General features: G+C 49.3%; 1 protein-coding gene across 4 annotated transcripts in view; it reads left to right on the top strand.

The window, feature by feature from the left end:
* Tmem63a (transmembrane protein 63A) overlaps positions 1–15,500 on the top strand; it is a 36,809-nt gene extending 21,309 nt beyond the window's left edge. For all 4 annotated transcript variants that reach the window (XM_027418818.2, XM_027418819.2, XM_035445168.1 and 1 more), the window contains 11 exons: positions 605–742; positions 2,723–2,876; positions 5,488–5,594; positions 5,692–5,778; positions 6,210–6,272; positions 9,070–9,232; positions 11,356–11,461; positions 12,207–12,374; positions 12,959–13,074; positions 13,368–13,430; positions 14,564–15,500. In XM_027418818.2, coding sequence (XP_027274619.1) covers positions 605–742; positions 2,723–2,876; positions 5,488–5,594; positions 5,692–5,778; positions 6,210–6,272; positions 9,070–9,232; positions 11,356–11,461; positions 12,207–12,374; positions 12,959–13,074; positions 13,368–13,430; positions 14,564–14,731 — 1,333 coding nt within the window. In that variant the 3' untranslated portion in view covers positions 14,732–15,500. The remainder of the gene's footprint in view (positions 1–604; positions 743–2,722; positions 2,877–5,487; positions 5,595–5,691; positions 5,779–6,209; positions 6,273–9,069; positions 9,233–11,355; positions 11,462–12,206; positions 12,375–12,958; positions 13,075–13,367; positions 13,431–14,563) is intronic.
* Positions 15,501–15,667: the final 167 nt, after the last annotated feature.

Raw genomic sequence — 15,667 nt, 5'->3', positions numbered from 1 at the left:
TGAGACAGGGTCTTAAATAGTTCTGATTGGCTTGGAACTCACTATGTGTCCTAGGCTGGCCTTGTCTACTGTCTTAGGGTTTCTATTGCTGTGAAGAGACACCATGACCACAGCAACTCTTACAAAGGAAAGCATTTGACTGGGGCTGGCTAACAGTTTCAGAGTTTAGTCCATTATCGTCATGGCGGGGAAACATGGCGCTGGAGAAGGAGCTGAGGGTTCTATATCTGGCAGCAGGGTCCACAGTAGGCCCGGCTTGAGCTTTTGAGGCCTCAAAACTAACTCCCAGTGATGCACTTCCTCCAACAAAGCCACACCCACTCCAACAAGACCACACCTCCTAACAGTGCCACTCCCTATGGACTTATGGGGGCCATTTTTATTCAATCCACCACAACTACTCTTGGTCCTCCTGCCTCAGCCTCAGCCTCCCCAGCGCTGGGGTTGCAGGTGTGCAGCACACCATACGTGGGTCACTAATTACAACATGATAGTAACAATGGGGCAGGCATCCTGCGTTCTCACTCTTACTCTGTCTGCGGCTGCTGTGGATGTGTGGGACGCAGGTGAACCACACTGTAATACCGTGTGCATTTCTTGACAGCATCCTGAAAGACTTTAATGCCTGCAAGTGCCAGGGTTTTCGGTGTAAAGGTGAGCCCCAGCCGTCCTCCTATAGCAGAGAGCTCTGCGTCTCCAAGTGGACTGTCAGCTTCGCCTCCTACCCTGAGGACATCTGCTGGTAAATTCCCAGACTGGGGAGGGTGGGAGAAAGACCTGGCTTTCTGTAGGGGTTGGAGGATGGAGGGATGGGGGAATAGTGTGTGTGTGTGTGTGTGTGTGTGTGTGTGTGTGTGTGTGTGTGTGTGTATTTGCCTGCCTGGTTACCCTGAGCATAGGTATAGCCTGGCTTTTTTTTTCTTAAACAAATATTTATTTATTGCCAGATAGTGACACACACCTTTAATCCCAGCACTCAGGAGGCAGAGGCAGGTGGATCCCTGTGAATTTGAGGCCAGCTTGGTCTCAGAGCGAGTTCCAGGAGAGCCAGGACTATTACACAGAGAAACCTTGTCTCAAATAACCCCCAAAATTTATTTATTATTTTATTATTTTTTGGTTGTTTTGAGATGGGCCTCTGGATGTCCTAGAACTCACTATGTAGACCAGGCTGGCCTTGAACTCACAGAGATCCACCTGCCGCTGATATTAAAGGTGCGCACCGGTATGCCCAGCTCTTTAACAAATATTTAAACACCTACTATATGCTGGTTACTATTCTATTTCCATGGGTTTATTATTTTAATTTTTATGTACATGGGTGTTTTGTCTGTATGTATATGTGTATACCATGTTTGTGCCTAGTGCCCATAAAGGCCAGGAGAGGGCGTCATAATTCTCTGGCACTGGAGATATAGATGGTGGGAGCCTCTGTGTTGGTGCTGGGAATCGATTCTGGATCCCCTGGAGCAGGCAGCACTCCCAATCATTGATCCCTCCTCTAGTGCCTGTGGCCTTGCATTTAATGGCTACACAGCTCTGTGCCTGGTGCTGTGATGTGTTGGATAAGGTCTGGCAGGGGAGTCTATGCTTCCCCCATGGTCAGTCTCTAGCATTCAAAAGCTGTCCAGAAGAAATAGCATGTCAGCGATGTACCTCATAAAAAACTGTCTGGTAGCCATGTTAGAAAAAGAAGTGATTGAAATTAATTTTAATTTAAGCCTCTTACAGTACACTCCAAATCTTAACGTTTAAACATGTGACACATATATATATATCTCCCTTTGGTTTTTCGAGACAGGGTTTCTCTGTGTAGCTTTGGAGCCTGTCCTGGCACTCCCTCTGGAGACCAGGCTGGCTTCGAACTCACAGAGATTCATCTGCCTCTGCCTCCCGAGTGCTGGGATTAAAGGCGTGTGCCACCAATGCCCGGCCTATATATGTATATATTTTAAATCAAGACTTTTGTTTCTTCCATTCATACTCAGTCTCTGAAATCTGTTGAATATTTTTTGCTCCTAGCACCTCTCAGCTGAGGCCACCCACGCCTCAAGTGCTCAGTAGCCGCGTGGGTATGTGCCTGCCACATTACACAGCACAGTTGGAATAGAGGCCATATTACTGAGCTGAGCCACGTCTGTAGACCTCACATGAAATTTAGGACCCACACTGAGGCTGGAGGCACCCTAGCAAGCCGTCTGCTAGGCAGGGCCTTCTCAGCTGCTCGGGTGAAGTAAATCTTGGATGCACATATCCATTGCTTTTGAGCTCATAGAACATCCCAGAATTGAGGCTGTTTTTGTGGGAGGAGGAGTCAGGTCTGGGTGTGCCTATGCTCCCTGCTTGCCTCCTTGAACCTCAGCCCATGCCCTCCCTCGAAAGTGTGTGCTGTTAGTTACAAAGCGTTGTATCACTCAAGAAGCATCGTGCTGGAGTTTTGCCTGGACAGTGTCGGATGTCTGTGACATCACTGGTATTTCCCATCACTGCTGACAGCTGTTTTCTCCTGAGCTCTGGGACCTGAAATTCATCCTTCTTATGACCAAAGGCCAGTGCAGAGAACTTGCTTTGCTCTTGAGGTCCAGAGCAGCCAGAGCCCTAGTCTGGCCTCCCTAAAGTTGACCTAATGATGTGTCTCAGCCATGGGCACCTGTGGTGCCGTAGATGGCCTGTGCCTGGGAGTTAATTCAGCGAGCATCCTGGCTGGTGTCACCCTCTGCAGGAAGAACCTCTCCATCCAGGGTGTCCGCTGGTGGCTCCAGTGGCTGGGCATCAACTTCTCTCTGTTTGTGGTGCTGTTTTTCCTGACCACGCCCTCCATCATTATATCCACCATGGACAAATTCAACGTCACCAAACCCATCCATGCACTGAATGTGAGTGAATAACCGGCAGGAAGAGGGTGGGGGGGGGCGGTGAGAACTGGACATGGAGCCTGAAGGTTTGAAGGTTTGAAGCAGGGGGCCATGTCACAAACATGGCAAACATGTCACTCAGGTCATGTTTGTCCTGTGAGCGCCCGTGTGTGTGTGTGTGTGTGTGTGTGTGTGTGTGTGTGTGTGTGTGTGTGCATTACTCTGAGACAGTCTCTCATTGACCCTGGTCCGAATCTGGCAGCTTCCAGCTATCTTCCTGTCTCCACTACTTACAGTGCTGTGGGCATAAGTATGTGCAAACCTGGCTTTTCACATGGACTGCTGGGGATTTGAACTCAGATCCTCATGCTTGCACAGCAAGTAGTCTTGTCCAGTGGGTGCTTCTGAGCCCATGTTTGCCATTTTAAGCTTGAAGCAGGCATGGTGATGTTTATTATGGAGCCTTTATGGTCATGCAATTATCTTCATTTAATGGAATCAGTTTAGTGCTCAACAGGAAGATGCTCAATTCATTTCAGTTGAATGAAGACTATTTAGTCTGAAGAAAATGTGAAGCATTTATGAAAAACTGCATAGTTGTTTTGGTAAGCTTATAATAAAAGCGGAATATACAGCATGGCATGATGGCTTATACCTGTAATCCTAGCACTTGGGAGGTAGAGGCAGGTCTACAGAGTGAGACCCTGTTTCAGAACCAGGCCAGCCAGGTCCAGAGACATGTCTCATGGTTAAGAGCACTCACTGCCTTTCTAGAGGACACGGGTTCTGTTCCCAGCACCACACCAGGTAGCTCACAGCTGCCTGTCACTCTGCTCTCCACAGCATGCTGAATGTGGTGTACATAAACTCACACAGGCAAACATGCATGAGCATAAATAAAAATAAGCAAGCTTTAAAAAACCCCAAACAACCAATTAAACAAAGCCGCCAACACACCATGTAGAGTTGCTTTTCAGCAATGGCTCCAACGACCGCGTATATATGTAGACAGAGAAGGAACACAAGGCATAGGACACACGAAAGGAGCCTCCTTGGTTGGAGTGGGATTGTGAGTGGCTTTATTTTACAGTTTAGCCCTGGTTATCTTGTTTTAAAGCATTGTATTTGCTGAAGGTAATTAACTTTCTTTTCAAAACACCTCAGGTGATCAGGCACCATAGATACCCAAGAGGCTAAGATAGGTTATGTGCCGAATCCGGTAGTGCACACCTATAATCCCACGGCTTGGGAGGGGCCCTGAAACCCTGGTCCTGGCTTTGTCATCACTGGCTGGTGAATTCTGAGTCTGAATTTTCCTTCTATTAGCTGGGATTGGTCACTTGTCATGTTACACCTAACATTTAAGTATACATGGCATAGTTTCCTTTAGACTGACAGCAGGTAAAACTCATTCTCTTTCCAGTCTTTTGATGTAGGGACAAGTTTCTCTGAGTCTATTTCTGATGGTTGGAGTTCCCCTTTGTCTTGTATAAACTACATTATTATTTCATCAATTCTGATCCTAGTTTGGGTTTCATTAAGTAAGAATTTGAACTGTGGATGTAGCCCAGTGATAAAACAAGAAAGCAGGCACAAAGCCCTTCATCTTGTCCCAAGAACCTCAAATAAATGAATAGATAAAGTAAAGCAAACATTTTTGTTTGTTTGTTTGTTTGTTTGTTTTTTTCTCGAGACAGGGTTTCTCTGTGGCTTTGGAGGCTGTCCTGGAACTAGCTCTTGTAGACCAGGCTGGTCTTGAACTCACAGAGATCCGCCTGCATCTGCCTCCCGAGTGCTGGGATTAAAGGCATGCACCACCAACACTGGGCAAATATAATTCACCACCCTTAGCATTTGGGTGCTACTTTTTTTGTTTGTTTGTTTTGTTTTGTTTTGTTTTTGAGACAGGGTTTTAAAGCAAACATTTAAACATACATGCATGCCTAGTGCTAGAGGAAACCAAGTGTGCCAGGAATTTAACCCATGTCCTCTGGAAGAATAGCCAGTGCTCTTAACCACTGAGCCATCTTTCCAGCCCCTAATTTATTCTAATGTGATTCAACAATATGTTTTTAGAAACTGACCTTAGTAAATCTTTTAAAAATGTTCAACTTCAGCTTTTAAATTTTTACATATTTGTTTTTGAGGTCCTGGGAATTCACACATTCTAGGCAAGCACTCTGTACTGAGCCATACCTCTAGATAGCCCCAGCTTAGTGTTCAAAGAGAATTTCTTCCTGTTTTTGTGTTCCTTTAATCAGTGAAAATAAATTCTGTAATGACAGTAGCCAGTCCAACCAGTAGGAACAGGATTAGGGGCAGACCCCCTGGAGCTGTGGCGAGCTGACTGGCAGGCCCGTTGGGGTGGAGGCCTGACCTCCAATCAGCAGCCCTCAGCTCTCCACTGGGGATGGAGAAGCCGGTCTCATCTGGCCCATCGGATGAGTGGCGCCTCATTGCACACGTCCTCCTTTCTTTGCTGTGAAGGTCTGTGTTATCAAGAAGTGCAGTTCCTGTTTATTTGCCAGGGTCTGAGGACTGGACTATGGCTAGAAGTACTTTGAGCCACCAGGTCCCCAGGGACCCCCAACCCTACCTATCTTGACCCTGTGTGGTGGCCCTTGTGTTTCAGAACCCTGTCATCAGCCAGTTTTTCCCCACCCTCCTGCTCTGGTCCTTCTCGGCCCTGCTCCCATCCATAGTATACTACTCCACGTTGCTGGAATCTCATTGGACGAGGTGAGCAGAGCCTGAGCCTGTTCCGGGGTGGATGCCTCTTACTCCACCCAGGGCAGCGGGCACATCGCTGGGTCTTACTTGTCTCTGTCCCCTGCAGGTCGGGGGAAAACCGGATCATGGTGTCCAAGGTCTACATATTCTTGATCTTCATGGTACTGATCCTGCCCTCCCTCGGCCTGACTAGGTACATCTGCTTCCTGTCCAGCCCCAGTCAGAAGCAGGGCCCAGCTTTTGCCATCTAGTCTGGACATATGATAGTCCTTGAAAACAAAGAGCTTGTCAACAAAATTTACAGAGGACTTCCCCTGGAGGGAGGGTCTAGTCCTGGCTGTGTTTGTCTTGTGGAAGGAAGTGCCTGTTAAAGCATGTGTGAGAGTCACATATAAGGGGCACCTCAGGGGACAAATGTCTCAAGATTGGGACTGCTTTTAGAGGGGAAGGAAATGAAAGTGAGTCATGACCATATGAAGCTTGAGGAAGAAAACCTGAAGGCAGGGCTCTTGACTGGTGTGTGTGAGACCATGGGTTTCATCTCCAGTATTGAAACAAACAAACAAACAAAAAACCTCTAAATCCAAATGAATAAGAAATTCACGGAATTCATCTGTCTTTCAGCCTGGATTTCTTCTTCCGGTGGCTCTTTGACAAAACTTCCTCAGATGGTTCCATCAGGCTAGAGTAAGTATTGGCTCAGCTGCCATCCAGAGTACAGAGCTGAAGAGTTTTGTGTGTGTGTGTTTGGGGGGGGGGTGCTACAGTGGGGTGTCAGGCTTCAGGACAGGCATCCTCCCTTGGACATAGCAGGACTTGCAATCACACCAACCCTCTTGCAGTCCTGGAACATGCTGTGGGAGCTGACCTACTGTGTGTGTGCTTGCAGAAATTCGGTTGTCATGTAGGTCAAGACTCAAATCAGTGGCAGTCATGTTCCTTGTCTGAGACTTACTTACAGACCGCAGAGCCTCTGGGAGAAGGGACTGTTGGGTTTCAGTGATGCCCAGCCAGGGAAGGCTCCTAATTAACATCGTGACTGTGTAGCCTGTGGATCGTTTTGTCAGGAGAATGGAGTTCAATTTAGGGATGGTATGTGTCCTTGTTAGTACAGCAACCCTGTGTGATACACTCCCCTAATTTTGACAGCTGTTAAAATAGCTCTATACTAGATGTTTGAGTCCTTTTCTTATTCAACCCTCACAAGAAGCCATGAGGGGACAGTTCCCTGTGTAAAGTGCTTGCAGAGATGGGAGGATTCCAGGAGCTTATTGGCCATTTCCAGCCAGTGGGTGGGCTCCAGTTTCAGAGAGAGAGAGAGAGAGAGAGAGAGAGAGAGAGAGAGAGAGAGAGAGAGACAGGATCTCAAATAATAAGGTGGAGAGCCATAAAGGAAGATATCTAGTGTTCGCGAGCACACGCATACACACTCACATACAGACACACACACACACACACACAGACACACACTCACATACAGAGACACACACACACACACAGACACTCACACAGAGACACACATACATAAACATACACAAGGAGAGAGAGAGAGAGAGAGAGAGAGAGAGAGAGAGAGAGCACTGTGAGGTGGATGTTATTCAGGCCTCCATTTTACAGACGGGGGTGCGGGGGTGGTTCAGAGCTGTTGAGTAACTCAACCAAGGTTGCCTGGCTTGTTATTCAGCCTGTTCCCCTATACTCAGGGCTTTCAGCAGCCCCAAAGGCTCCAGAGTGATGGGGAATGGTTGTGGGGGAGGCTGGCCTGCAAGGATGGGACATTTGTTTCTTGCTGAGTTGCCTGGTGACTCAGGAGCAGGTGTCTACAGATAGACAAATACCTACCCAACTGGCTCTTGGTGCAGTGGCCAGTGGCTTCTGACTACCAGATCCAATGGCCAGCTCGCAGTTCCTATTCGCTGTGACCTGTGAGCCTTACCTGACTTATTGGCTCTTCCTGGAGACAGCGTTCTCATTTGACTCTGAACTCTGCTCATGGCTTCCTGTCCCTCAGCATCTCCTCTGCACCCTCCTTGAGACTTCCTGAAGAGCTAGGTGTTGGCTGCCTGAGGGCTCTGTCCTAGCGCTCCTCGTCTGGACTCGTAGCTTCTTTGTAATCCGACTACTGAATTAAAATATGTGCACAAAGGGGCCAGAGGTGCACTCGCTGGGCTTCCCCCGGCACCAAGAAGTTAAAGAAAAATGCAAACTCCACAGTTTGCATACGACGGCTTTGAGTCTTCTGTCTGCTGCCTCAGCCTCAGATGGAGCCCCTGCTGCACGCTGTGGACTCCACCTGCCCTAGCCCAGATCTGTTATGCCCCTGTCTTCCTCGTAACTCTCAAGCCGGCTCAGAAAGGGCCTTGGAGCTCACCCCGCTGCTTTCCGTCCTCTCCTTCCTGTCACACAGTCCCAGTCCAGCAGGAGATCCTCGTTCCATCTCCAAGGAAGCTGTGGAGTCAGCCGTCATCCAGTGCACCCCTGTGGCTGTCACACTGTCCTCCATGCTGTAGGGGCTTTTCAGCCTCACGTTCTGCCCCCTCCATGCCCACTGCTTTCCAGGCCCACCCTGCCCTCTTACTGTTCCTTGGCAATGCCAGGAACTCTTCATCCATGTCATTATCTAAGGTCTCTTGGTGTCCAGGTGACCTGCTTCCTCAGTGGCCTTTTTTTTTTAGAGATTTTATTTGTTTATTATGTATACAGTTATCTGTATACACCAGAAGAGGGCACCAGATCTCATTACGGATGGTTGTGAGCCACCATGTAGTTGCTGGGAATTGAACTCAGGACCTCTGGAAGAGCAGTCAGTGCTCTGAACCTCTGAGCCATCTCTCCAGCTCCACCTCAGAGGCCTTTTTGATCAGCCTTCTAAGCTCATTGACATTCCCACCCAGCCGGGCAGCCCCTCAGCCTGCCATATTGTATATGCCTATGTTTGTTTGGGTCCCCAGAGAGTGTGTAAATGCAAGTCAGCAGAGTCCAGGGCGCTTCTTCTTCTTCTTCTTCTTCTTCTTCTTCTTCTTCTTCTTCTTCTTCTTCTTCTTCTTCTTCTTCTTCTTCTTCTTCTTCTTTTTTCTTGTGGTGAGACAGGCTTTCTCGGTAGCCTTGGCTGTCCTGGAACCTGGAACTAGCTCTGTAGACCAGGCTGGCCTTGAACTCACAGAGATCTGCCTGCTTCTGCCTCCCAAGTGCTGGGATTTTTTTTATTAGTTTATTTTATTTTAAATTTGAGAAAAAGTCGTTCTCTGTAGCTAGAAGGGCCTAAAATCATGATCCCCCTGCCTCCACTGTCTCCATGGAGGGATTACCAGCATTAGGCTAAACTTTACTCTTAGCTCTCAGCATAGTAACTGACAACCAGACGGTCTCCACAAATGTGTGCCAAATGAGGGGTGCAGGGAAAACCCTCCCAGAGGTCCCCATTCTCCTTCCAGCTAGGAGGAAGCTCTGGGCTCCCAGCTCACAGGCCTGTGTCACTTCCTAGGTGTGTCTTCCTGCCAGACCAGGGCGCCTTCTTTGTGAACTACGTCATCGCCTCAGCCTTCATCGGCAGTGGCATGGAGCTGGTGAGGCTGCCCGGCCTCATCCTCTATACCTTTCGCATGATCATGGCCAAGACGGCCGCTGACCGCAGGAATGTTAAACAGGTACCACCTCCCATCCTCCCCAGTGCTCACCGCCCGCCCTGCCCCGCCCCACCCCGCCCACCTCTCAGCTCTCTGGAATAAGTGCTAGGCACAGTGTGACAAGAGCTTTTCAAGTCCGGGCCCAGGGTCATCTCTGCCTGGAACCTCTTTGGATCATGGCAAGTCCTTCTCTAGCTTCCAATCTGAATCATGGGCTGGAAGAAAGAGCTTGGATTTTTGCAGTTTAACCAGTCTGGCCCCACACTGTATAACTTTTCATCCCCCTCATAAAGCACCTGACAGAAACAACTAAGGAAGGATTTCTTTTGGCCTCTGGTTTGAGGGTACAGTTTGTGGTGGAGACAAGGTATGGGGGTGAGAGCATTTCTACCTGTGGGGTGGGAGCCTGAGACAGTTCTGCGTACGCTGGATCCAGTCAGGAAGCAGAGAGACACGAATACTGGTGCTTAGTTTGCTGACTCTTTTCCCTCTGTCATTCAGCATTCGACGTTAGTGCACGGAATGATGCCACATACCTTGGGGTGGGTGTGGGTGTGTAAGTCTCTCTAGAATACTTACAGAGAGAGCTGTGTCTCCTTCTTGGTGATTTTGAACCCAGTCAAGTTGACAATCACAGTTAATTACCATGCGTGAAACACATAGCTAATGGCAGATGGATGAGACACACCTCTGGGTAGGCTGTTTCCAGAGAGCATTAACTGAGGGAGGAATATGGGTGACACTGTCCCATGGGCTAGGGATCTGGGTAGAAATAAAAGGGGAAAAATAAGAGAAGCCCCAAAGTTCCAGCATCCCCCTTTTGCTACCTGGCTTGCCATGATGCAAACTGAGCTGCCCCACCAGGCATGGTAGAGTAAACCTCATGAAAAAGTGGGCAAAAGACTTCTTCTCTGTTAATTGCTTCTTTCAGATTTTTTATAACCATAATGAGCGAGTTTTCTTCTCAGTAGTTTAAGTTATCAGCATTATTTTCTTTACAACTCCTTTTGCCGTGAATTTCATCTTCACACATTTCCCAGTACTGGATGTATAGATTGTGTAGGGAGTCATGGGGGTTTCTAATTAGCTCTTTCTGCCTTTTTGAAAAATTGACTCTGTAATAGTACATTCTCCCAAGGTTAATTCTGGAAGCATTGTGTATATTCATAAACATGTTTAAATTTCCTCAGTAAATGAAGTCCTTTTTATATGCTCAAGAAAGATAAAAAAAAAAAAAAAAACTGAAGATCTTAGCTCTTTGAACAACTACTTAAGGGGCGGTGATCGTATTTTGACCCACCTAAAATATTGCCAGTCATGGGATTTCAGATGACCATGGTTATAAAGCTAGGTGCACATAGCTACCGTCCACCATGATATATGTTTATGGATTTTATTTTTGACCATGTGTTTATTTTTTAAAGTTTATTCTATTAATGGCTTGCATTTCTATCTTGTATTTTTTGTTCAGCTGTCAATTATATGTCTGCATTTCATGCTTAAAAAACCACATAGCTAAAAGCTACACATTCAATGGTTTAATCACCACCTGCTTAGCAATAGAGAGATGATATGCAACCCTTTCCTAGGGGTCTCTGGATTCTAAGGAGCACTTCTGAGGTCAAAGTTATTTCAGGCTATGGCACTTTTCTAGACCTCCTAAGTTGGGTGGTGTGGGGCTGCTATTTCCCTATGCCTTGGTGAAAAGAAATAGGAGGCCAGTTGTTGCCCTCTGTATTTTGGGATGGACACCACTAATCTCCTCGTTTTACAATGGTACAAATTGAGCTGGCCCAGGTCCCCTGAGCTAGGGTTGAGCTATTGGCAGGGAGATGGTCCAGTCTGTGTGGACTCTCATATACTCTAGCTTGTATCTGCTCCAGGAGCTCATAGCCCTGGTGGTTGGACACAGTTACAAGAGAGCCCTATGAGAGCACACACACCATGCCTTGGAAGATCTGGCTGTGAACTGAGAGACTCTGGGGTTCGCTGGAGAAGAGAAAGCCAAGCTGTTCAGAAGTACTCCTACCTAACTAGTCCTCCCCAGCCCTGCTGGACACCTCCCATCCCCATGCTTGGAGCACATAGAAGGGTGTTTGGGGGCAGAACCAGCCTGTGAGCTCCTTAACCCTTTCTTTCCCTAGAACCAGGCCTTTGAATACGAGTTTGGAGCCATGTATGCATGGATATTGTGTGTCTTCACTGTAATCATGGCTTACAGCATCACTTGCCCCATTATCGTGCCATTCGGTAAGTGGTCCTGGTATCAGCCTCAGGGTTTGTGGACAGCTGACTCTTTCATGCCTGCCTGAGATTGCTACCACCAGGTCACAGTGGATTCCCAGCAGAGTGACATCTTGTAGTTACTGGAACCATAGCCTGTGACACAAAAAACTTCATTTCCTTTCTAAATGTTTGCTCTGCTGGCCTCTCTCATGTCTGGTGTGGGTTTCTATTTGGCCCACCATGGTATCTTGTTTGATTTGTGTATATGTGTGTATGTAAGTGTGCGTGGCTGCATGTGGGTGTCCATTAGGCCAAAGGTAGATATTGGATTGGATATTTTCCCTCTCTTCTCCTCTCCTCTCCTCTCCTCTCCTCCCCCCTCCTCTCCTTTCCTCCCCTCTCCTCCTCTCTCCTCTTCTTTCTTTGACTTTTTTTTAAAGACAGGCTCTCACTTCATAGCCTTGGTTGGCTTAGAACTCACTATGTAGACGAGGCTGGCCTCAAACTCCCAAAGATCTGCCCTCCTGTGCTCCTGCCTCCTGTGTTGGGACTAAAGGTGTCCCAACTATGCCTACCCTAGGATATCTTTCTCTATTACTCTCCACTATGTTTTTTGAGATGGTCTCTGGATAAACACGGAGCTCTCTGTCTGGTGGATCTACCTATCTCCAGGCTGGCCTCAAACTCACAGAGATGCACCTGCCTCTGCCTCCCGTGAGCTGGGACTGTGGCCCAGCCAGACCTCTAGCTCACAGCCCCTCTTTCGCAGGCCTCATCTACATCCTGCTGAAGCATATGGTGGACCGCCACAACCTCTACTTTGCTTACCTCCCGGCCAAGCTGGAGAAGAGGATCCACTTTGCCGCTGTGAACCAGGCCTTGGCCGCCCCCATCCTCTGCCTCTTCTGGCTCTTCTTTTACTCCTTCCTTCGTCTGGGTAAGGGGCACTCTGCTCTGGGTCCCGTGCCAGCGGCCTCTTTTCCCACATGCACACCAGCCAGCTGTGTCCCTAACGACTTTCACAGCACCAGTGTGGTGGAGCATGGTACTCCTGGGAGAGGTATGGTTGCTATGGTGTTGACAGCCTGGCTACTGAGCTAGGCTGGGTGTGACATAGCTCCAGAAATCCCCGAGGAGGAGGCAGCTACTGTATCAGTTCTGGGGGCCCTGAGCCAGGGGCTATGAAACTCTGCAGTCATCCCCAGGTAGTCCCTGTCCTGTCTAGCCCTAGGCTCCAGAGACTGGCAGGGGTGGGGCTTGTCCCAGCAATCCCACCGTCAAATGACCACTTACTTGGTGTCCCAGTATTTAAAACCTGGCTAGGGATGATTCTAGCCAACACGTGGGTCCTATCCCTGTGTGCTCTTGGCTGTGGGGGTGCCGTTCTGACTGTTGGAGTGAGGGGCAGGGGTCGGGGCTAGGGAGCAGTCACCCACAGTTTGGGCACCAGGCCTGGCCCTTTCCTCAACAGAGCAAGTGTGTTAGGAAGTCCCCTGCCTTACATCTGCACCTTGTTCCCAGGTCTAAAGGCCCCCGCCACTCTGTTCACCTTCCTGGTGGTGCTGCTCACCATCCTGGCCTGCCTGCTCTACACCTGCTTTGGATGCTTCAAGCACCTGAGCCCCCGGAACTACAAGGTACCTGGCTGTCTGCCATGCCTCAGGCTGGACCCACAGGGTGACTCTCTCATCCTCCTCCCCACATGACTGCCCTACCCGCCTTCCCCAGCTTTTCTTTGGGAGGGGGTGTGATGTGGCTTCCCTCCCCTCCCCTATTCCAAGTCCCTGTGCCCCTCCCTTAGTTGAGCTGTGCTGGGAGCCTGGTGCCGGTTGGTTCCATTATTCTGATGGTTACTAGTCTGTTTGTTTAGGGGATGTTAGTTCAGAGAGACCGGTTCTGTTCATCATTGTGTCCCTGCTGTTCTCCACAGACAGAAGAGTCAGCCAGTGACAAAGGAAGTGAAGCAGAGGCCCACGTGCCCCCACCATTCACAGTAAGCTATCTGTGTTTCCATCCCCATGGTGGCTGCCTTTGGTCACTCTGGCTGTGAGGTCCCATTCAGAGAAGCCATAGGGATGTGCTGGAAGAGCTCTGACTAAAAACAGACGCCAGGTCAGTTGGCAGGCTAGTTTTGAGTTGATGTCAATAGAAAGGGCTCCCTAGTCAGACAGAATGCTGCACCTGCACACCAGAAGCTGCCTTGGCCACTGAGGCTTACTCTGCCCAATGGCTGCCCATCTTTCTCTGGGCTACAGTGCCCTGCTTGCTTGCCCTCTCTCCAACCCACTGCCTGGAGAGTTGGGACTTGAGTGTAGCCGTGTCAGGAGGTCCTGTGGTTGGGTGCAGCTTTGTCACTGGTTATTCAAGTGCCTGTGTGGGGTCCTGTGACGGCTTACCCCTTTTGGAGTTTAGTAAATGCATAGGGCACCTGTTCCAGAAGGGGGTGCCAGGTTGGAAAGACCCCCTTCTTCCTGGCTTTCCATGCCTTGCCTCTATCCTCCAGGGTGCTACCTCAGGGTAGAGCATTGTCCTTGAGTCCCACATGGTAGAGTGGTGACTTCTGGCCATCCTAACAGATGTGAGGGTAGGACACTGGCTGGCCTGCTCAGCCTCACTCCTTCCAGCAGCTACCATCCTGGGGTACTCATACCTCCTCTATGGTCTGTCCTTGGACGAGCCCCTGATAACTAGGTGTTCAGGAGCATGATTACCCAGAAACACCCTTGGCCCTGTCAGCCAGCAAGGAGAACAGGCTGCGTGGAAGCTGGAGATCCCTCATTTACGGCCTGGGCCTGGGAGGATGCAGAGCTGACAGACACATGTCTGTATAGTCAGCCTGGTTCCCAAATAAACTGAGACAGTCACCCAGAATACAGTAGCAGGAAGGAGTGCTTCCTTTTAGAACTAGAGGGAGTCGCTCTGGTGTTTCATATGATCGTGAGAATTGGGTTGTAGGCTGATTGCCCTTTTGCTTTCTGGCTTGTTTTGGGTCCAGATGCCCCATGTGAATGCTATTTCTTGATATGTATCCACCCATTGGGAGAAAGGGGTAGCACAGGGTATGACCAGGACGTGGAGCGTCAGGCCTGCCACCATCCAAGATCTGACTCTTGAATTTGTCAACAGCCCTATGTGCCTCGGATTCTGAATGGTTTGGCCTCCGAGAGGACGGCGTTATCCCCACAGCAGCAGCAGACCTATGGTGCCATCCGTCACATCAGTGGGACTCTTCCTGGGCACCTTGTGGCTCAGAATTCTAGTGACAGTGTGGCCAGTATCGACCAGGAATCTTGAGCAAGCTGCTCAAGCAGGCAAGCTGCTGGCCTGGCAGGCTCAGGGCACTCAGGAGGACTGAGGGACAGAAGGGACTAGGGCCCCAGAGAGGCTCTTGAGTTCTTTCCTGATTTGAAGCACCTGCTTTGTGAGAAGAGGGAACTAGTGTGTCATGGGGGCTCAGGTCCTTGGCTGAGGGTATAAGGTAGGGCTGCTGTCCCTAGGAGCCATCTGTAGGCTGCTTTTCTGGTTCTAGCATGGGGAACACCTGCAGCTTCCGCCCCAGTGTGGTCATACGAAGATATGCACATTTCTTCCAATTATTTGGCAAGGGCACTGTAAGTGGGATGATGTTCTTAGTGGTTTGTAAACAAGATGTGTTGGAATTTTGTCCTCAAGCTAATCAGATTTGAGGACTACCAGTTGATGGGGAGATGATGCAAAGCCCGGGAACACGGCTTAGCCTTCTGCAAGCTGATGCATCGCTAATGACAAGAGCAGCTGGGTCTGAGATGGAGCCCATGTGGGGGTCCTACAATGCTTCCCCAGCCTGCAGCCCCTTCTCAGGGATCAGTGGACAGCAGTTGGGACCAGAAAGTATCATGTCTTTGCTGACAGTCACAGGGCATCAGGCTCCTACACACTGGCTACGTAACCACCTCTGCACCTACTGTGCCTCTGAGATTTTGTATCATGTTGCCTGAGATCCTGTGACTGGGGTCACCCTGCAGTCGTCAGGGACATTGAGAACCGTTAATAAAGTACCCATTGGGCTGGTGGTAGGATCCCATCTCTCATGCTTCTTCCAGGTTAATGTGTGGATTTCCACGTCCATGCAGGCTTAGTCTAGCCTCTACCTCATGTTTCTGCTCTGTCCAAGATGGGAGGGGCATCACCAAGGGCACCCTGGAATTATGGGAGGGCGGAGGGGCAGGCACAGAGAGGAGGGTGCCCCTC

The sequence above is a fragment of the Cricetulus griseus genome, chromosome 5 (assembly GCF_003668045.3).
Source record: "Cricetulus griseus strain 17A/GY chromosome 5, alternate assembly CriGri-PICRH-1.0, whole genome shotgun sequence".
NCBI lineage: Eukaryota > Metazoa > Chordata > Mammalia > Rodentia > Cricetidae > Cricetulus > Cricetulus griseus.
The sequence above is the reverse complement of the archived record's forward strand: the minus strand, read 5'-3'. Positions and strand labels throughout refer to the sequence as shown.